The 23664-nt window shown below is 37.3% G+C and overlaps 1 protein-coding gene across 1 annotated transcript in view; it reads right to left on the reverse strand.

The window, feature by feature from the left end:
- Wdr19 (WD repeat domain 19) overlaps positions 1-23664 on the reverse strand; it is a 76124-nt gene that overhangs the window by 29542 nt on the left and 22918 nt on the right. The window contains 12 exon segments of the mRNA XM_047566150.1: positions 779-836; positions 5063-5172; positions 8005-8115; positions 8309-8468; positions 11314-11518; positions 11648-11795; positions 15172-15233; positions 15236-15320; positions 21137-21259; positions 22225-22331; positions 23158-23272; positions 23362-23534. Coding sequence (XP_047422106.1) covers positions 779-836; positions 5063-5172; positions 8005-8115; positions 8309-8468; positions 11314-11518; positions 11648-11795; positions 15172-15233; positions 15236-15320; positions 21137-21259; positions 22225-22331; positions 23158-23272; positions 23362-23534 — 1457 coding nt within the window.

A 23664-nucleotide genomic window follows, 5' to 3' on the forward strand; every position in this document is an offset into this window, starting at 1 on the left:
TATTGGAAAGGCCAGGAACAAGCAAAAATGCTACTTTGCAGAGAATGGACACCCAGTTACTCTTTGCTCAATGAAACGGAAAAAGTGATTTTATGTTTAGCAAATATCCCATATGACATACATATTTGTGTGCTTCATAAGATTCTGGATGTCAGCATATGAAATCATTAACATGGTGGTTATACAGATGGAGGAGTGAATATTGGACTCTCATTTTTCACATTAATATCCTTGGGTGATTTTAAAAAATTGAATATGATGAACTTGCATTCCTTTTGTAATAACTTAGATATAAACAGAAAAAAAAAGATTCTCAATCTTTAGAACACCAACTAACTTAAAAAGACCCATTTTATTGCAAAATTGAGCTTCTTGAGTTGGTATCTGCTCTGTGCAAAGCATTTGTCTGCTCAGAGACTTTCCACGTTAAAACATATAAATCTGTTATACTCTTCTAATGTTCCATTGTTTGGATGTACCATAATTTTTTCATTCATTTTCTTACTGAATTATATTGGCCTATGCATTGGAAAGTTACAGGCCAATTTTTAACTTCCAGTCTTAATTAGAAGCTCATATTTAGGATGTAATGAAAACATTTATTTTCAGATGGGTAAAATATTGCCATCTTTAATTTTTAAGAGTTTAAAAAGTGTTTAAAATAATTCAACTATGTTTTTGCAAATTTGTGAATGAACTGAAAAACAGGATCACCTACTAGATATTGAATAAGTACAATGCAAATAAGAACAGGATAAAGATCTTTATTTAAGAATACCTTATTATCACCTGTTATTCCTTTTTCATAATGAGCCAAAGCATTTACATAATCACCCCTGAAAGAAAAATCAGAGTGAATTTAATTCATATTTATGTATTTTATTTATATGTGTAAAACTTAAAAGATAATCTCTGAGTTGCTTAAGTTCACAAAAGATGTAATAAACAACATAGATGCAAGCATTATTTCAGAGTGCAGTCCATCATTATTTTGTCACTTCAAAAATATTAAAATGGATCACACTGCACTGTAAGGTACTTACCATGTGATATGCTAGGCATTTGGTAGGCCTAATGAACTACCTTGGGTTAATTATTTCCAAATCATGGACCATAAAAACTAATGTTTTCTTCCAAAGACCCAATATTTATAAAAATATGTATAGCGAGAATATGGTTACCATTAGTTTCTTAAAGACAGAAATGGAAGAATACCCTGATATTACAGAATTGAGGACCCTGGATCTTACTCCAATAAAACATATCATACATGATATAATTGTTTTAGTCAGTTTTCCTTCACTGTGACAAAATATCTGAGAAAAAGAACCTTGAGGAAGTTTATTTTGGCTCACATCAGAGCAGTCCATGGTCACTTGGACCCTTTGCTTTGGGCCTGTGGCGAGGCAGAGCATCATGGCAGGGAATGTGCAGTGGAGCAAAGCCTCTCACTTCATGGCAGCCAGGAAGCAAGTGAAGAGGACCTTGGGGCCCCAATATCCCCTTTAGGGGCATGCTCCAGTGGCCTTTCACTAGGCCTCACCTCCTGAAAGTTCTGCCAACTCTTAATAGCACTATAGGCTGGTGACTAAGCCTTTTACTACATGGCCTTTGGGGACATTTAAGATCCTAACCATATCAATAATTAATAACAGGCTCTGTTCCCATGATGAACACTAACATAGATCTGCAAATCTAGAAGCTGTATTTATTATCTCAATTTTCATTATTTAGGACAATGATTTGTTTAAGACCTTTTTGGTGACATCCATCTTCCTTTGAGAAACTAACTCCTTTACTAAAATCAGCTCTGAAAATGACATTGGGATCTATCTTAGTTCCACTTCATCAGTTTAGGTAAGTTGTTCAACCTCTCTAGGCCTCACTGTTCCCTCAACTGCTGTTGGGAAGTTAAGTTGTTTTGCTGATTGAGAACTTTCTATTGTCAGCCCAGGGCTTCGCAATAAGCAATATTCTTAGGTAGAAATTTCTAATTTGCGTCCAACTGTATGAACCCACCCAGGGATGTCTCCTGACAAGAGAAATGATAACTCCTTTTTGGGAGCCTGCTCAATTAGGAGATGCTAAATTGAGATTCTGGAACTCTAATTTCATTTTTATGTTATATTAGTTCACTTGCTTTATTATTTTATTATGGAATTCTCACATGGATCTAGCTCATTAGTCTAATCTCACACTGGAGAGCTAAATCTCTTCCAGACTTGATAGATTTGGCCATGCTCTGACCTAATCTCTGTCTTGGATACACAATGAAACAGACTGTGAACTAAGTGCAGGCCTTGGGCTGTGGATATCAAAATCAGTAGTTGATACCCCATGATGGTAGGGCACACTTAGGCAAGTCATGATTTTTTTTTTTTTTTTTTGATACTGGGGATTGAACCCAGGATCACTTAACCACTGAGCCACATCCTTAGCCCTTTTTGTTTGTTTGTTTGTTTTATTTTGAGACAGGGTCTTGCTAAGTTCTTAGAGCCTTGCTAAATTGCTGAGGCTATCCTTAAACTTGCTATCTTCAGCCTTAGCCTCTGGGCTTCTCCTGTCTTAGTCACTGGGATTATAGGCATGTACCACCATGCCAGGTGGCAAGTCACTATTACCACAAGAGAAACTCTTCTGATGGTTGGGGGCTGGAATATACAAGACCAGAGTCAAATGGTCTGCGTATAAAAAGCAGTAAAAGTTTTGAGAATTGGTGGCTCTCAATTGTCAAGCAGTGAGGATTAAAGTAACTGCCACTACCACCACCAAGAACATCTGAAAATTTGGATTTGCTCCAAAAGCATCAATTTCCCTGAGGGCTTCTGGAAGCCTTCTGTTTGTTCTCTGACAGGAAATGTTGGATCATTTTTTTCTTTTCAGCACAGAAGTTTTATACTCTAAGATATACTCTCAGGATGGAGATGGAGGGCCAAGGTACTAGGGCCTTGTCTCTTGTGTTATATTCTAAGATTCTAATATGTCCATTTGGTACATGGATTTTTTAACGGGTGGTGGTGCTGGGGATTAAACCCAGGGCCTTATACATGCTGAAGCATAGACTCTACCACTGAGCTACACCGGCCCCCCCACAGCCCTTGGAATAACTTAAGGGACAGAAACATGGCAAATTTAAACAAGACTGACTATGAAGAAATAACACCTCCACGAAGTTTTTTTACTGTAAAACAGAAAATTTTAAATTAGGTATCCTGAACAGAAATGAGTACTTTTTGATTAAATAATTTCCACAACCAAAATTTGTATGTCAACATTCTCAAACATCTGTATGAAAACAAAGTGCAACTATATAAAAATGTTTTTTAATAGTCAAATGTTAAAACCATATTTTATTTGTTCATCAAAGACTAGTATTTTTCTACATTCTAATGTTTTTGGAATTTGAATGTATCTTACCATAAATGTCAAGAGAAATTACACAGTTGTGATGTTGTCATTGCATACACACATACACATGTGAACTGTGTGAATTTATATTTGCAAATAAATTATTCATTTATAGTCTTTGCAGCTATTTGCATTGGTAGAAGTAACCACAGCTGAATGTCAGTGTATATAGCACTGAAATAAAAATGTATTGACTGTTGATTAAGACTATGACAACGGCGTGGTGGCACACACCTATAATCCCAACAACTCGGGAGGCTGAGGCAGTAATTTCCTAAATTTGTGAACAGCTTCAGGAATTTAGTGAGACCATGTCTCAGAACAAAAAGAACTGAGGATGTAGTTCAGTGGTAAAGCACCCCTGGATTCAATCCCCAGTACCAAACAAACAAACAGACAAACAAAACTAATGGCAAATAAGATGGGCTAGCAATTAAGAGTATAAGAAAATTCTAAACTTTTCAGCATAGATTATGGAATTTCCTAAGGTAGGAGAGATTTGCAAAGCCTACTTATGCACCATAAAGGACTACTATTCAAGCACTGAGCATCACTCTGAAAAGCTTCGGTCTTGACTTTCAACACTATTTTTCATCCATACGCAATTCAATTTAGAAAAGAAAAATCTATGATTTTAAGTTGATGGAAGATGCAGATTGCTATGGCATACATATGTTGAAACTTAATTGCCAATGTGATCGTACTGGGAGACAGGGACTTCAAGAGGTGATTAAGTCATCAGAACATTTTTACAAAGACAGAGGGAGAACTCCCTTTGATCTTGGACTTCCCAGCCTCCAGACCTGTGAAAAATAAATTCCTGTTCTTCATAAGTTACTCAGTCTCAGGTATTCTGTTATAGCTGCACAAATGGACTAAGATATAGACTAAACTTCAGTATTTTTCATTCTGCCTTGAAATTACATTGCAAATCCTCAAAGTGTTAAAAGAGATCAGGGTCATGCACACAGGTTATGAAAGCGTATCACTCTAAATGTGGAAAATGCTTAGACCCAAACTTAGATTTTGATGTTGAAAATCAAATTGGATAAATGTACAGATAGGATATCATTAGTCAGATAAACCTTTTTTTATTTGTACCAGGGATTGAACCCAGAGTACTTAACCACTGATCCACATTCCCAGCTCTGAAATTTTGAGACATGGTCTTGCTAAGTTGCTAGGGCCTCGCTAAATTGCTGAGGCTATCTTTGAACTCGCGATCCTCCTGCTTCAGCCTCTGGAGTCACAAGGATTACAGGTGTGTACCACCGTTCCCAGCTAGATAAAATGCTTTTTGAATGTATAGTAAACATCATTTTTTTCTCTCTTAAAAAGTTATTAAATCAAGGTATTTATAATTAAATGCAGTTTAAAATGGAAAATATGTAGCAATTAGCTACCCATGAAAACATAATGATGGCCAGGTATTATGGCGCATGCCTGAAATTCCGATGGCTTGGGAGGCTCAGGGAGGAAGATTGCAAGTTCAAAGCCAGCCTCAGCAATTTAGTGAGGCCCTAAGCAATTTAGTGAGACACTGTCTCAAAATACAAAATAAAGGGCTGGGGATGTGGTTAAGTGCCCCTGGGTTTAATCCCTGGTATCAACACACACACACACACAGAGAAAAAATGTAACAAGGAGGACTTACGTGAATTCAAGCTGAATAGCATATTCTTTGGATATAAATGGTATTTGGTCTGGGGCCAAACGTTTTGCCAGTTGTAGAGCACTATCCCAATGCTGTAAATCCCTTCTCATCTGTTAGGAAGAGACCTTAATTTCAAAAGAGCACACTATTTTGCAAAGTCACCATATAGTGTCAGTTTTAATAAAATTAATTACAAAAAAAATTTTGTTAAACAGTATAACTTGGCATTTACAAGGATAACTACTAAATCCTGCATTCTCAGTGGTGTGACAGAGCCCTAAATTTAGCTATTACAGTGGTTTGTGGCCCTCCCCAAACCCAATCCTACCTAACGAAATCTTCTAAAAAAAAAATTTTTTTTTTAGTTGTAGATGGATACTTTTATTTTGTTTATTTTTATGTGGTGCTGAGGATCGAGTCCAGTGCCTTACACATGCCAGGCAAGTGCTCTACCACTGAGCCACAACCCCATTCCCTAATGAAATCTTATTCCTTAGTATTCAACTTTTCTCAGTAGGGGTAAATTAAAATTAATATAATCAATATATATAATTATAATGCACTAGTTGAAAAATGATAATAGAAGGAAGATCAGTAAAGTATGTGGATCAGGGGAGAGAGGAGGGGATGGAAAGGGAAGGTACTGAGGAATGAGACTGATCAAATCATGCTATATATGTGTTTGAGTATGGCATAATGAAACCCACTATTATGTATAATCATAATGTTCCAGTAAAAATTAATGTGATCAATTAAATTTCATTTTTCACATTTGAGGGACAATAACAAAAAAGTTGGGAAACACTTTACTATAGGAATTAATGTTATTCTCTCAGACATTTTGAAGCTACATGGCAACACGAACATAAGAAACATAGAAAACATAAGTAAAATATAAAGTTTCCTTCTTCCTGTTCCCTGTGATCTTTTACCAGCGTCTGTCCTTCCTGTGGTCCATTATGCAATTCCAAATAAACACTAAACATTATAGAATCTTTTAAGTTTGTTCCTCACCCTATTTACACTTTGTAAAGAATTAAGAATAACTAATATTTTCCAAGTGTTATTCTTTGCTAGACACTGGTCTAGGGCATTGGCTGATTTTACTTTTCATTCTACCCTTTTGTAATGAACTTGTCATTTTAGAGATCCAGATACTGAGACAGAGAGGGGCTAGATTTTGCACAAGGCTACACAGCTAGTTCACAACAGAGCCAGCAGTAGGGCTCTGCCCCTGCCCTCTCTGCCTGGCTAACTTACACTCCAAGTGAGGTTAAAGACTAGCAAACTGCAACCACCCCTCATTTGGAAGCCATCCCTCAAATCCTTTCCAAAGCGAGGGGCACAGGACCAGGTAAATGCAGAAGAGCCAAGATGATGTCATTGCCTTTACTTTTTGTAGTCATAGTCCGCTTTGGTGAGTACCCATCCAAGTTGTGAGACTTTCTCAGGGTGTCGCCTATTATCTCAAATAATATGGTAAAATAATCTAGTTTTTCTTTTCCTAAAATGAATTTAGTTTACTTACAACGAAAACAAAAATTAAAATTCACTGTAAAAATGAAAATGAAACATAAACATAAAATGCAAAGAAAATTTAGGGCTGGGGATGTGGCTCAGTGGTAAAGCGCCTGCCAAGCAGCAGGAGGCCCTGGGTTTGATCCCAGCATCGCAGAAAAGAAAATGAAAATCTGCTGTAGAACAATATGAAAAAGAAAAGTTGTGAAATTAGTAACAAATATATTTTCAAAACAATCCCTTTTATAGAAATGCTGGTTTGGGTTGGAAGAACATTAATAATTACAATAACTACTATTTTGTGTCTACTGATCAGTCACTATGCTAAAAGGTCTAATTCCCTTTGAAAAAATTTGCAAGTCCCATGTGGGCTAGATATTGTTATTGTAACTCTAAAGAAGAGGGAGGGCTGGGGTTGTGGCTCAGTGTAGAGGGTAGAGCACTTGCCTAGCACATGCACAGCACTAGGTTCGAATCTCAGCACTGCAAACAAATAAATAAATAAAATAAAGGTCCATTGCCAACTAAAAAAATATATATATATTAATATATATTAAAATTTATATATAATTTAATATATACATATTAAAATGATTTTTAAAAAAGAAGAGGGATCTCGGGGCTGAGAAGGTTGAATAATTCATCCAAGGTCACACAGAACTGAAATTTGAGCCCCGAAGTGTCCAACTCTCGAGTCTGGGCTCTCAATCACTTTTCTAATTGCCATGTCTTCTTCTACGCTGCCCTTGAATGTGGTCCTTCATTCTGTTCTAGTCCCTCTCCTATAACTCTCAATACATAAGAGAATTTCATAAATAGAAAAAAGATAAATGTGCCTTAGTTTTCCCATGTGGAAAATAGAGGAAATAATAGTACCATCTTACAAGATTTTGTGAGAGTTAAATGAGCTAATAAATGTCAAGGGCTTAGCAAAGTGCCTGGCACATATGAGCCCTCAATACATGGCAGCTATTTTTCTTTGCAAATGCATTTGTAAGTAACACAATCTGTTTTCTTTGAACATTTAGACTTTAAATTATTTAGTAATGTTGCAACATTATGCCTTTTATGCTGCTCTCAAGTGAAGAATGAAAGTATTTTCAAGTTAATGGTACTTTAGGATTTTTTTTTTTTTTAAACTGGGGATTGAAACCACAGGTGCTTTACCTCTTAGTCACATCCCCAGTCCTTTTTTTTTTTTTTTTTTTTGAGACAGAGTCTCACTAAGTTGCTTAGGGCCTTGCTAAGTTGCTTGAGGTTGACCTCCAATTTATGATACTCCTGCCTCAGCCTCCCGAGTTGTTGAGAATACAGGCATGTATCACTGTGCCCGGCTACTCGGGGATTCTTCCAGCTGAAGTGTTAACATTTTAGGTGGGGGAAGGCACTCTGCACATTCTTTCCCTCCTTATTTGCAGCCATACCTCTAGGGCAGCCACAGGACAGCTGGATGCAAGGTACAGGTCCTGAGCCAGGTTGAAATCATTCATAAACATAGCAAGATGTCCTGCCAAAAGATTGTAGTCCTCTATTCCCTGCAAAGAAAAGCAGTTTTGAGAAGAAATACAAAGGTTTAACTCCATTTTTAAAAAGACTTTTGCTCAGTAGGAAGTGGAAATATTTTAAGTGCCTGTTTCTGAGTTAGGTAAGATTAACTGAAGAAATTAAATTATTTGAAGAGATAGCATTTAAATCTTAATCTGATAATTCTCATAAAATGCTGTATACCTTTATTTCTTCTAGGGACATCACTATGCCAACATTTCCAATTGCCCGGTAAACACGGATTGCAAACTCCACTTCCATGTGATGCAGGCAAGCTTTGGCCAACTCGTTCCAGGCAGCATGGTCATTCAGAATCTTGCATACTTCCCAAGCATCAGAAAACCTGGTATTGGAGGACATACACTTCACTGGAGAGCTCTGTTGCCACCTATTTGCGATTTTCAGACTACATATAATCTATTATCATGTCCTAAATAAATTTTGCAAAACATTTTTAAACTCATAATCGTCACTTGTTAATGAGAAAATATATAAACTTTCTTTTTTGAACAATAAACATTTTCCCTTGAATTTTTTTTCATTAATTTGCATCTACTCTTTGTAAGCAGCTCTTCTGCCCAATTAACTCAATTAATTCTTTTTTTGTATTTTTATTTCACACATAGGTGAAAATTATTTTTGTTCATACTTAAGTCTAATAAAGTCCTATGAATTATAAGTTTAAAATGGGTCGGCAAACTGGCCAAAAGGATAAATCCAATCCACTCTTAGTTTTTGGTAGTGAAGTATGAGGGAAACATGGCTGCTCGGCAGTCTGCTCCTGTATGGATTGTCTCTGGATAATCCTGTGCTCCAAGAGTCACCTGGAGCAGCTCTGGCTGAGACCCTATGGCCCTTAAGCCTGAAATACCATTTGGTCCATAGCAGAAAAAGTTTGCTGACCACCAGCTTAAAATATGAACATAAATGCCAATTAAACTTCACAGAACCTCTGCCTCAGTGAAAACCTCACAGGCGCCCAGCTGCTCAGCCATCCACCTGCTCACCTGTCCATTTTTCTATCCAACACACGCTTACTGAGCACTTCTGTGCATAGAACCAAGATACAAGGTCAAACACACAGTCTCTGTCCTCAGGGCAGTGATCACTGGGGAAGGCAGAAGAGACAGGGAAGTGGCAAATGAGCAAACCACGGTGGACAGAGGTGACCAGGTGCTCTGGGTATGTGAACCTTTGTGCTGTTTGCAAGTATTCTATTTGACTACCCTGACCACTCTACCCACTACAAGTGATTATTTCTCATTTATTGATGGAGAAGTGAGGTTTAGACACCTTAGGAGACTGGCCCAAGTCACACAGGTCAGTAGTGACGTGTTCTGACCCACACTTCATCCAGGCCCTGAGGCAACATGCTGGAAGACCCTGACTGGGACTGCGAGGTGGTGGGGAGTCAGGGAAGGTTTCCTGGTGGCTAAAGAATGAGGAGTTCTATCCTCCAGAGATAGGGGAAGGGCATTCCAGGAAGAAGCATGAAAAATAAAAAATCCAAGCCACCTGCGGAGCAGAGACAGGGCTGAGTGGGGGCAGTTGAAGCTGGTATTAAATCATCCAGTGCTGAGTATGTCACACTGGGATCTCTCATGAGTTCCTAAAGGCAACTGGAAGTCAATGAAAAAATTTTTTTTTTCTTTTAGCCAGGCCCAGTGGCACATGCCTGTAATCCCAGCTGCTCAGGAGGCTAAGGCAGGAGGATTGTGAGTTCAAAGCCAGTTTTGGCAATTTAGAGAGGCCCTAAGCAACTTAGCAAGACTCTGTTCCAAAATAAAATATAAAAAGGTCTGGGGATGTGGCTCAGAGGTTAAGTGCCCCTGGGTTTAATACCCAGTATCAAAAAAAAAAAAAAGTTTGCCATTTTAGTGTCTCTCCTCGCTCTCTCTCTCTCTCTCTCTCTCTCTCTCTCTCTCTGCCCCCTGACTCTTTCTCTCTCATGTGGTGCTGGGAATTGAACATGGGACCTCTGTGTGTACAAGGCACAAAGCTACACGGCCAGGCCCACTGAAAGATCTTGAAACAGGGCCATGAGAAGATCAGATTCATATTTTTAAAACTGTGTGAAGACAGAACAGATCATCATGAGGCTATCTGGAAAGAGACCAGTGATAAGTGTTTATATTACCCATCATTCCGAGTCAGTGCTTGAATTAAGACAAAGGAAAATGAGAGGAGAAAAGGATCGCGGGGTAGAGGTGCTGTGTGTGCCCTGGGCAAGTCGATCAGGACGGGGACCCGGGTCAGGGGAAGATGAAAGCTCAGTTTTAGGCAGGCAAGCTTGAGGAGCTCATGGACTTCCGAGAACATATGAGTGGAAGGCAGTTGTAAACAGGTTTAAGATGAAGACAGACTTTGAAGTCAGCCTCATGTGGACCATATTGATGCCTAGGAAGGAGAGAAGATTCACTCAGGAGAAACAGAGTGAGAAGAGAATACAGGAGCTCATGGGGGATGCTGAGAAACATTCCACCTCAGAGATGGTTAGAAGAATCAGAACCACCAAAGAATTCCCCGTGGCCCTAAGATGTAAGAGAAAAAAGTAGGAAAAGGAAATCTTGGAGCAAGGCAAAGTCAGACTTCATTATGATAAAGTCAAGATATTGTCGAGGGATGGAGTTGTGGTTCAGTGGTAGAGCACTTGCCTAGCATGTGTGAGGCACTGGGTTCGATTCTCAGCACCACATATAAATAAATGAATAAAGTAAATGTCCATCAACATCTAAAACACACACACAAAGATATTGTTGAAAAAATTCAGTTTATTAGAATTTTACAACTGGGCTATGTAGGTGCTTAGAAACCTTTTTACTCTGAAGGATTTTTCTTATAATATACTTTTTTAAAAAAAATTTTGTTTTTTAGTTGTCATGGATACATTACCTTTATTTTATTTTTATGTGGTGCTGAGGACTGAACCCAGGGCCTCAACGCATGCTAGGCGAGTGCTCTACCACCGAGCCACAACCCCAGCCCCAATAAAATACTTTTAACTATAACATCTGATAATGGTACTTCCTTTGGAATTTATATACATTTTTCTATTCATTATTTTATTGAGTCTCACAACAGCCTTGTGAAATAAGCAATTGGTGTTATACACATTTACTGAATTGAATTTGACCTTGAAAAATCACAAAAGCAAGTGAGAAGCTCCAAAAGAAGTGTTTCAACCCTACCTTTTGAGCATTAAAGTCTGGGCCAGCATTTGTCTTAGTTCGTTCGGCGCCTTGTCTTTGAAACTGTTGAGGAAGCCGTGGGTGCTGAGGAAGATGTTGTTTATTTTTCCACTCTCTGTCTGGCAGGTCAACTCACCATTATATAACAGCAAAGGTTTATGAGAGAAGGGAACTTTGGTGCCACCAGCCAAAATAACCTTAGATCCTATATTATAAAGCAGACTTCTTAATGCCGAAAGACAATACTTAGCATAAACATCAGAAAGAAAGGTTTTTAATGTCTTTGCAATGGAAATTTGTTTATCAACAAATATACAAAAAAGCGATTCAGTACCTTGTATGGTGTCCTTGTGGAAGACATAAGTGTATGCCTTATCATCATCGTAAGCAATAAATACGCCTTTATCCATCAACCAGTTTTCCCAAAGAACACCTTTAATGGTTGGTGAGAAATCTGGAATCTCATAGGTAGCATCATTAACCTACAACATAGGGTTTATAGACTCACATCTGCATTTAAATCATTATCATTTGCCTTAGGAACAGCCTGTCTACAGCCTTAACTGGCAGAGCTTCCCAATCCCCTTTAGACCCAATGTTACTCTGATGTTACTCTAACCACAGCGGGAAGGGAAGTTTCTCTTCCTAGTCCTGTACCACCTCAGACTTGGAAAAGCTGCAGCTATGTGGCAAATCAAGGTTTTGATCTAAAATATGGTGAATTTATAGACACAATGGATTCAGGTTAAGAATAACATATAGAAGCTGCTCAAGATGGCAGAAATTTAAACTACAAACACACCAGTTCCTGGACACGTGCATGTGTATATGTTGGTGGTGAGAGAACTCAGGGCCTCACACATGCTAGGCTATCACCCCAGGAACTTTTTAATAATAATGGGTAGTCAATAATTCTGGGTATTAAGAAATGGAAATGAATTCATATATGATTTGAAATTTCCAAAAATTATGCTGGGAATGCTTTATTTAAAAAAAAACTTCTCTATAATAAATTCCAGCAAATATAAATATACTAGTATAATAATATAAACTATTTAAAAATCAATCCATATAATTTCAGTGAACTTTAGCAGATAGGGTTACATCCTAAATGGAGAACCATGTGTTCTTCCTACTCCATCTTCTCTCAAAATGAGAATGATATTTAAGATCCCTGCAAATAATGACTGACACTACAGAGTTGTGTCATATGATATGGAGTTGCTTTATAACATCTGTAATGAACCCATTTAAAATTAGAAGCTCCAAATTGGTTTTCTTCTCCATTCCCTACTAATCTGTTAAACGATTTCCTCATCCCAGTTTTCTATCGTCCATCACCTCATGCTGAGAATGGGAGATGAAACCACCCCCAAAGCCCTGGTGACAACAAAATCTCAAAACTGGAACTGTAACCTAACTGGCTAGCATGGCCCGGGTAAATCTACATATGCAGATTTCCTGGCTTTTTGTTCCTACCAATTGTGACATTTCTGTAGCACAAGGAAGGCAGATTATCTTCCTACTTTGGGTCAAACTGCAATTAATTCATTTTTCCTTTTTATATAATTTTCTCCTATCTCTGATGTGGGCAGGAAACTAAGACCAGTTAGTCAGAACTCAAGTTGCCTCTGGCCTGGGCCCAGGTAACATATCCATATACAGGTATTGAGCACTGAAATGTACCTAATCCAATCAACATACACTAGATCTTAAAGAAAAAAAGCAATTGTAAAGCATCTCATTAATAATTTTTATGTTTAGTTACATAATGAAATGATAATATTGGGCCATATTAAATACATGAAAATTAATTTCATGTTTTTTAACCTTTATTTTATTTATTTATATGTGGTGCTGAGGATTGAACACAGTGTTTCACACATGTTAGGCAAGTACTCTGCCACTGAGCTACAACCCCAGCTCCTAACTTCATGTTTTGATCCCCTGCTTTGCAAAAAAAAAAAAAAAAATCCCTTTCTTTGTATCTTTTTTAAAAAATGTGGCTGGTAGAAAATTAAACATTTCCTATGTGGTTCACATTAAATTCCAATTTGACAGCCTTACTTAAAGGCACTGTATTACTTACGCATAAGTATATTCCTATATGTGTAACCTCATTTAATTGTAACCTTATTCTCTCCAAGACAGGTACTTTAATTAGCCCCATTTTTCAGATGAGAAAACTCAGGCACAGAAAAATCAGCCCAAAGTCACACAGCTAATTAGTTGGAGAGACAGGATTTAAACCCCAGCCTGCTCCAGTCCAAGCTTCTCACCTCTAGGTTACACTAAGGCTCAGTTTGTATGGATGAGCACAGCAAGCGGAGGATACCGAACTTTTTTTTTTTTTATGTGTAGCCATTTGTTGAGCACCTGTTATGTACAAAAACCTACACACATCACCCCATTTAATTTTCATCCAACGACCCTACATATCTCCATTTAGAAAGATAGGGAAACCGGGAATCCAATCATCTAGCTTTTTCACAGAAATGATCAAGGAAAAGAGAATTGTGAAAGGAGAATGATCAATGGCATCCACATGTTTAGGGCTGGTCTCACTCTGCACCCTTTCCCAGAAGTCATGGCCAGACACTGACCTGACCTCCTGACAGGCACCCAACAGCGCCCTCCACAAGTGCATGCCCTGTCGAAGCAGTAGGCAAACCCATGGGGGCAGGAAGCGGGGTGGCAGCTAGGATTGGCACCCTGTTACCAGGGGAACCTGTGCCACACAAGTGGAGGAATACAATGTCATCTTCACATTTTTTCTTCCTCCTCTGTTATGTGGTGTGGAGAGGATGGGTTAAGTGGGAAGTACACAATGGGAATCTGGCCTAAATGATCCAGGCATCCCGTTATATTTTTCGAAGAAAGAAAAATAAAAGAAAGAGGAGGAGGACAGAAAGGAGGAGAGGAAAGGAAGAAAGGAAGGGGGAGGAAGGAGGAATGAAATCTTCATATCAAGGCAAGTAGGGCAGTGAGGGAAAACCGCTTCCCTGGGCAGACACTAAGGAGAACACCTACACCCCGGGGAGGGGCCATAGGCGGTACAGGAGCAGCTGCAGGCCTGCAAGCTGGGATCTAGGCACATGAAACCATTAAGGGGACATCAAAAGTCACATAAATAAGTGAATAAAATTAAGGTCTATCAACATCTAAAAAAAATTTTAAAAATAGTAAATAAGAAACCCAAGTAATGATAACAAAGCACACTTCCTCTTTCTAAATCTATTTTCATAAAAGTTAAGGATGTCCAAAAATAGGAGTAACTGACTTTTTAGATAGGTCCATGCGTTTTTTTGTTTTGTTTTTGTTTTTGTTTTTGTTTTTTGGTACTAGGGATTGAACTCAGGGGCGCTTAACCACTGAGCCACATCCCCAGCCCTTTTTGTATTTTATTTAGAGACAGGGTCTCACTGAGTTGCTTAGGGTCTCACTAAATTGCTGAGGTTGGCTTTGAACTCCTGATCCTCCTGCCTCAGCCTCCTGAGCCATGGGATTACAGGTGTGTGCCACTGTGCCCAGCCTCTATCTGTTTTTTAATAATCATTTAATATAAAACAACTTTTTAATCAACTAAGGTGGGCAGAAAGGGCAGAGTATAGCCTCTGCCTCTGAGATTTCCTGTACATCTGGGGAGAAAGCTCATGTGCAGGAAGGTATGCTGTAATGATTACATTGTGCAGTAATAAGGCTAAAAATTCCATAAACTATAACAACATGATAGGTGATAGCAAGTACTACAATCTTTGATACCATGTAAGAGAGAAAATTTTATGTGAGGTATACTTTAAAAACACTTTTTTTTCTTATATTTTTAAAAACAAGCATTTAAAATTTTTCCAGACTTACTGGGCAGTAAACAAATCCGTCACTTTTTTCATCGATGAAAACTAATCTGGTCCCATTGGGTCGGGAAAAATCTTTTTCACACCAACAGGATGTCGATAATCATTAACAAATTGCCAGTCTTCAATATAGAAATATTGAATGATGCCAGTCTAAAAAAAACCCAGTTATGAAAATATAAGAGGTGGTCAAGGAAATATTGACTTCTGTGTTCAAGTTAAACACCCTTCTAATTTTTACAGTGTCATTATTTCTGATGAAGGAGGAACCTGAGAATATTTAGTATATGTGAAGTGTACAGACTCAAGAAAATAAATGAAATGAGAATGTACAAGTGATTCAATATTCTTTTAATTCATATGCTTTTAATGATGTGAAATAATTGATTCATAGGATTTCTTACTTGCTGAAATCCCCTTACTCCTTAAGAGAAACTTTCAAATTATGTTTTTTCAAATTTTTTTCTCTTAATAAATTAGAAAATCAGTTTTAAGATAAAAACAAAACAAAAATCTCACCTGATACAATCTATTGTTTTTCTATATATTAGCAATGAACTTGAGCATCTCAAAACAATACAGGTTGAACATTCCTAACCTGAAAATCTGAAATCTGAAACTTTTTGTGTTTTTGCCAACGTGACACTCAGAAGTTTTCAAATGTTAGAGTGATTCAGATTAGGGATGCTCAACTAGTGATATCTATGTAAATATCCCCAAATCTGAAACAAAACAAACAAAACCAAACCAAACCTGAAGCATTTTTTTCTGGTCTCAAAAATTTTGACTAAGGGCTAATCCACATTTATAATTTCTCAAAAATTATATGTCTGGGTGTAAATTTAACAAAACATGCATAGGACTTTCATGCTGAAAACACTAAAGAAAGAAACCAAAGATCTGAATAAACAGTGAGGTGCATTATGCTCATAATGCATTAGAAGACTCGCCATGGTAGAAATGTTAATTTTCCCACCTGATATACAGGTTTAACATCATCCCAATAAAAATCTCAATAAGATTTCTTTGTAGATACAAAATTATTCTAAAATTTATAATGGAATGGCAAAGCAATTAGAAGAGCTAAACCAAGTTTGAAAATAAAGAATAAAGTGGGAATTAGTCTGCCCAATTTCAAGGATTTTTAAAAAACATACAGTTAGGATGATTCAGACTGTGTTGCATAGATGGAGGGATGCCACTCAGGTCAATGGAACGGAACAGAGGAACCAGAAATAGACATGGATGTGCTCAACTGATTCTTGCTCCTGTTTTGAAGGTGCTTGCACTTTTATTTTTTCTTCAGTAGCTTTATGGAAATATAATTCACATACTGGGCAATTCACCCTCTCAAAGGCTATGACTTTTGGCATATTTACAGAGTTGTGCAATACTTTAATCAACTTAAAACATTTCATCACCTGAAAAAGAAACCTCACTTAGAAGTCAAGCCAGAAGCTCTTCAGTGGGTGAGAGGTGGAACACACTGGTGTAGCCATACCAGGGTACGCTACTTGGCAATAAAAAGGGCAAATGGCTGATACCTGCAACCTGGCTGAACCTCCTGGAAGTACATGGAGTGCTAAAGAGCCAATCTGAAAAGGCTGCATAGTGTATGATTTCTATGGAAATGGTAAAATTATAGAAATGAAGAATGGATTACTTGTTACCAGGGGTTAAGGATGGGTGGGGTTGGGAGGGAAGTGAGTGTGGCTATAAAGCAGTAACAGGAGGGATCCTTGTGCTGATGAAATTTTCTGTGTTGACTATGGATGTCAATATCTTGGTTGTAAGGCTGGACTATAATTGTACACTATTATACAAACCTAGGAACCTAGGTGAAGGGTACATGGATCTCTCTCTTATTTCTTACAACTGCATGTAATTTTGTAAGGATCTCAAATTAAAAAAAAAGTTTAATTGAAATAAAAACATATGATAACGTCTTGGACTTCATTTAGGCCAAGATGGAGTAAGACACTGTGTTTCCTTTTCTATTCAAAACAACCACTTGTATTTTTTTTTTTTTTTAATAAACAAAGTGCAGGAGACAACCATTCTCAAGATGCTGAAATTAGGCAACAAAGGACCTGATCTCTGAGAGACGGTCAGCAAGGGAGTCATAGGACAGCCCCAGCTTGTTGCTTTCAGAGAGACTTCAAACCATAACAAGGGGGTTGAGGCTGCAGGTAGAGCAGATTCCAAGCTGTGGAGATGGAGCTGAGAGCAGAGGGAGAAGGTAGCTGGAGTTGACAGGGTAGAGTCCCAGAGAGGACAAAGCTGCAGAGAGAGAGAACTTGGAGATCTACAGAGAGTCCACCTTGACTCAGGTGGTACTGACCAGTGCACGCATATGAGGAAATTACTGAGACCAGGAAAGAACCATCCAAAAGGAACAGAGTGGACAGTGACTGGCCTCACGGAAAACTATTCCCAACAGCCACATTCTAAAAACTTAAATCCCACAGGGTCTTGGGTAGAGTACTCAGGAAAGCCATGCTGCAGGAGGGGAAATAATTGGTTATACATGAGCACTCTTTCATACCTGCCAAAAACAAATGATAAAAGCAAGACACAAGAAAATTAACTGTATTTCAGATCAAAGTTCAACAATATTTTGGAAATACAAATATAGCCCGAACGTGAAGGATAAAATTACCAGGCATACAGGAAAATATGACCCATAATGAGAATAATTAATCAGAACTGACCTAGAATGGATCTAGATATTAGGATCAGTAGATACGGTCATTAGATATTATTATAACTGTACATCATGTGTTTAAAAAGTTAATTGGAGGGCTGGGGTTGCAGCTCAGTGGTAGAGCACTTGCCTAGCATGTGTGAGGCATTGGATTTGATTCTCAGCACTGCATACAAACAAATAAAATAAAGGTCCATTAACAACTAAAAAAAATTTTTTAAAAAAGTTAATTTGAGACACGGAAGACATTTTAAAGACCCAAATAGATCTTTGAAAAATTAAAAATTACCATGTCTAAAATTTTAAAAAATTAGATAGCATTAATGGCAGATCAGACATGATAAAGCAGAGGTTAGTGATTTTGAAAATACAGCAGTAGAAACTATTGCAAATGAAAAAGAAGAAAGAGAATTTAAAAATTTAAAGAGTATCATCTTTGGGACATTTTAAGTACTGTGATATACATGTAATTAGAATCCCTGCAATTAGAGAGTGGTAGCATAGATTTAAAGAAATTATAGCTGAAAAAGGTCTAATTTTTATTAAAATTATAAACTCTCAGATTCAAGAAGCTCCACAACTTCAAGCACAGGAAAAATGAAGAAAATGATATCAAGACACATGACAATCAAATTGCTCAAAACCAGATATAAAGATAAAATATTAAAAGCAGAGGAAAAAAACAGTGCACGCAGAGGAACGAGATAAAGATGATAGGTTTCTTGTTGGAAATAATGCAAGTGAGAAGATAGAGGGGCAGAAAAAGTACTGGAAGAAAGAAGTGGTCAGCCTAGAATTCTATACCTAGTGAAAATATCTTAAAAAAAAGAAAGGCGAAATAAAGACATTTTCAGACCAAAAGCTAAAAGAATTCATTGACAGGAAACCAGTATGGTGAATAATGATAAAGGAAAACCTTCAGGCAGAAGGAAAAGATACCAGGTGGAAACATGGGTCCACAGTGGAATGAAGAACACCAAAAATGTCAACTACGGGAACAAGTATTTAAGATATTTCTTTCTTAAATCTCATTAAAGGATAGTTGATTGTTTAAACGAAACCAACAACAACATACAAAGGGGTTTATAACAATGGTAAAAGTAAGATGTGTGACATTGGGACTGAAGTTGGAGGGGAGAAACGGGCATATGCTATTCTAGGTTCAAATGCATTACATGGTGTGTCATCACTTGAATGCAGACAGGAATTACAAAATAAAGGTTATAATTAATAAGTCAACAAATGAGATATAATGATAAAAATACACAGTCCAAAAGAAGGTGAAGGAGGAGGAAAACAGCAATAAAGAACACATAGGACAGGTAGAAAATGGCAAGATGACAGACTCAAAACTAAGCAGAGAGGTAAGCCCATTATACTTGAAAGTCTAAATTCCCCAATTAAAAGGCAGAGAGATTGTCTGATTGTGAGATCCAATTATATGCTACTTATAAGAGAAAAGTTTACATTATTGTAAAGATACAAATAAGTTAAAAGTAGAAAAAAATGTAAAAAATACCTAGCAGGATAACATTCCAAAAGGCAGAAATGTCTATGTTAATATCAGGAAAAATAGATTTTAGAGCAAAACTATTACCAGAGATTTAAAAAGGTCATTTCAAAATTCTAAAGTGGCTAATTTGTTGAGAAAATATAAAAATCCTGAATGATTAGGTACCTAACAATAGAGCTTCAGTATACATAAAACACTTAGAGAACAGCAGGGACAAAGAGACAGAAAGGGAAATTCACAATTGTTCTCAATGATCAATTACATAAGAAAATATAAAATCAGAAAGAATACAGAAGTCTTGAATATTATCAACCAACTTGATCTCTAGAATAGCATACTTTTTCCTTCCAGGTACAAAAGGAATATTTACCAAATAGATCACTTTCTGCATCATAAAATAAGTCTCACAAATTCAAAAGAATTTGTCATACAAATTATGTTCCCTAATGATAATAGAAAGAAATCAGAAATCAGTAGCAGAAAGATATCTGGAAAATCTCAACTGTTTGCAAATTTACCAACACTGTATAAGAAAATCCATGAATGAAAGAATAAATCAAAAGGGAAATTATAAGGTATTTTGACTGAATAAAAATAAAAAAACACAATATACCAAATTTGGGGGATGCTGCTAAAGCAGGACATAGAGGAAATTTCCTAGCACAGAAGGACTAGGTTAGAAAAGAATGGTCTCAAGTAAATGAAATCAACTTCTCCCCTAACAACTAAGAAAAGAACAGATTAATACCAGAATCAGCAGGATAAAGAATGGAGCAGAATGAGGAATGAAATAGGAAACAGGAAAACAACAGAGAAAAACCAATGAAACATAAAGCCGCTTACTTGAAAAGATCAACACAATTGATAAACCTTTAGGTAGATCAATCAGGGGGAAAAGACACAAACTATAATATCAAAAATGAGATGGGTGATATTGTTACAGACTCTATAAATATTAAAAGAAAAATAAGGAATATTATGAATAATTTTATGCCTAAACGTTCCATAGCTTACATGGACAAATTCCTTCAAAGACACAAACTATTCAAGCTCACCAATGAAGAAAACAGATAACCTGGATAGTTTGCTACCTATTAAAACCATTGAATTTGTAGTTTAAAATCTTTTTGTAAAGAGAAGTCCAGGCCCAGGTGGCTTCGTGGGGAAGAGCTCCATCATCACACCATGGCTACGTTGCAATATGCACCCAGGCACAGAGGTGAGGCTCAAACCTAGTCTCACCCTCATCTTGGCAGGGACATGACGGAGCAGGCAGTCTGGAGAAGAGCTGTCCCAAGTCAATTCTCATTCACCTCTGACTTGTGGGAAGTTGTCATGAAGCAGTTTCTCACCTGCTTTCAGTGATGTATGGCACTGTCCAGAGTCTGCCCTTTCACTATGCCATTGAAATTGCTTAAAAATTATAAAACATTTATACTAGCAGATCATGCCATCTATGTTCTACGTAAGTGTATATGATTAATCATGGATAACTTTGTTCCTCATATTGAATTCAATATAGAAAAAAAACTAGTAGGAAAAAGTCGAAGTCACAAAGTAAAAATTAGAAGTCCTCTATGCTCTATTAAAAAAGACAATACAACAGAATGAATCAAACAACATTACCCTATGTAAATTTATGATTACACAAATGGTATGCCTTTACTCCATGTACAAACAGAGAAACAACATGTATCCCATTTGTTTACAGTAAAAAAGAGAGAGAGAGAGGAAAAAAAAGACAATACATACATCTGTCCCATAGATGAGGAAATCACCAGTTAAGGCATGACATAAAATACGGCATTTATCATCCACTGCTGGGAAGAGTCGAGTCTCACGTTCTTCTTGAGCATTCAAGGTTTCACTTTCTATCTAAAATGTAAAGATTTGTTTGCATAAATGTAGAGTACATCCAGGGAAAAGTGTCCTTTTTCTCAAGTTCAACTACACATTTGCAATCTCAAGACTACCTTAGGCCTGCTTACTCAGAAACCACAGCTGGTCTGCAGGGTAGCATTAGGTGTTCCCAATAATTTCTTTGGCTCCTCAGATGTGAAGAGTCAAGATATGTATGTGAGCTGGGCATGGTGGTGCACACCTATAATCCTAGCAGCTGGGGAGGCTGAGGCAGGAGGCTCTTAAGTCCAAAGCCAGCCTCAGCAACTTAGTGAGGCCCTGTACAACGCAGTGAGACTCTGTCTCTAAACAAAATATATTTTCTTTTCTTTTTTTTTTTTTTTTTTTAAACAAAATAGATTTTAAAAAGGACTGGGGATGTGGTTCAGTGGTTAAGTGCCCCTGGTTATCCCCAGTACAAAAAAAAAAAAAAATTTTTTTCAAAATGATAAATCTATCTATTTATTTATTTATTTATGTGGCAGATGCCCTGGTTTAGACGCTCTATCATTACAGGTGCCAGTATCTGTTGAATGAGTCAATGGATACAGTTTTGAGGTATATCAATATAGTTTTGAGGGTACGTCAATGGACATACCCTCACATGTAACATGCACAAATCTAAGAGTCAATGCATTGCAGAGAGGCCAGAAGTTTATGGTTTACTTGTAGTTCCTTCTAGATGCAATTTATCAACTGCATGGTTTTTACTATGAGCAATGTGGTGGGTGCACTGCTGATATTTATCAAGGTTCTAGAGAACAGGTATAAAATGTCACTTGAACATCTCATACAGAATGGGAAGAGTTTTGTACATCTTTACCCACACCTGGCTCTGTACACACTTGCCACCTGACCAAGGTTCTTGATAATGGGACACTAGGTTATCCATTATCACTACTTAGATTGGCAGATTTCCAAGACATCAGAATTATACTTACCAAATGTAACTGGACTTTGCCTTCAAAAAGTGCAGCAGCATAGTCAGAGTGAAGACAAATGCTAGCTACTGTTCCAAGATATTCTACGTCTTTTAATTTCTTTACACCTGTGGCAATGTAAAAAAATTAAACGCATTAAAATTAGGCAAAATTACCTCATATAAGTATTTGCAAGTAATTTTTAAATGTGTAAAAAATCTTCTGAACTTAAATCTTATTTTAGCTATTCTAAAGAAAATCATAGTAGCCAAATAAATTTGCCTTCAGGAATTCCATAATGGTTCATATGACACAATAGAAAATAAGTGAATTAAACCTTAAATAACAAGAAGCTTAATGGGGTTTTCTATTTAACAGGTTACTTAGCAGGTTTTTTCCTATTTCTGAAGGTTTTCTGATCTACAAGTGGGGAAAAGGGTGGAGAGGAAGAGGAAGGAAAGCTTTTCTTCACACGCTATTAGACATTATTCAAAGAATAAAAGGGGAGAGGGAGCCTTGGTTTATTGAGCACCTACCAGGCTTAGGTGTGCCTAACAAAGCCACCGTGCAAAGTGAGATTTCATTTGGTCTGCCTCACAATCCCTTGCGTTCAGTAGCAGTCTCATTTTCCAGATGAGAAAACTAAGGCTCTTGGGGTAGAGTAAGTAGGCTACAATTCACCCAGCTTGCTTGAAGCAGAAGGGGAAATGGAACCCAGAACCCAGAACCAATGTACCCCTCTACCATGCTATGTTCACTTCAAAGGGAGAGAATAAAATCTTTCTAAAAATTACACAAAATTTTTGGAGGATTCATAAAGCCACTCAAGTTAAGAAAGAGATGTTTGAATAAAAATGACTGAAAGACCTAATCTTAAGAGAAACTTCCAGTGCTTTCCAAATAATATAGAAATGATATGCTAGGTAACAATACAGCAAATGGATTTCGACTTGCCATTCTCTCCAAGAACATAAAACCAGGCTCGATTGTTCATTCCCACAGCCAGATGATAGAGACCTACTGCCACAAAGTTGGGCTCCACATCAACTGAGACTGTGATCGGTGTCTCCTGTAACAGAGATGCAAGAGTGATGAATCAACTGTTAAAATTGTTTTGATTTATTAATAAATAAAATAAAAATAACACCATTTTCATACTCCTTCAACCAGGTTGGCTACGGTGACCTCAAGGAGGGAGGTGAGATACGCAATCCTCGTGCTGCAGGCGGCCCCCAGTATGGGAAGCTTGGTCAGGAAAACATGGAGTGAGCCCCTTTGGGTAGATAAGGCAAGCAACTGGCCATCATCTGTCCAGGACAAGGTACCCAACCCTGAAAAAATCCACAACATAAACAATCAAAAACAATATACTGTTGCAGGCAAGCAAGTGCATACTTTCACTTAAGCTAGCAAAGGCTTAAAAAAATCTTCAAATATTTTCTTTACTAAATAGTCTTTATT

This window comes from Sciurus carolinensis, chromosome 10 (assembly GCF_902686445.1).
Source record: "Sciurus carolinensis chromosome 10, mSciCar1.2, whole genome shotgun sequence".
In the NCBI taxonomy this organism is placed as follows: domain Eukaryota; kingdom Metazoa; phylum Chordata; class Mammalia; order Rodentia; family Sciuridae; genus Sciurus; species Sciurus carolinensis.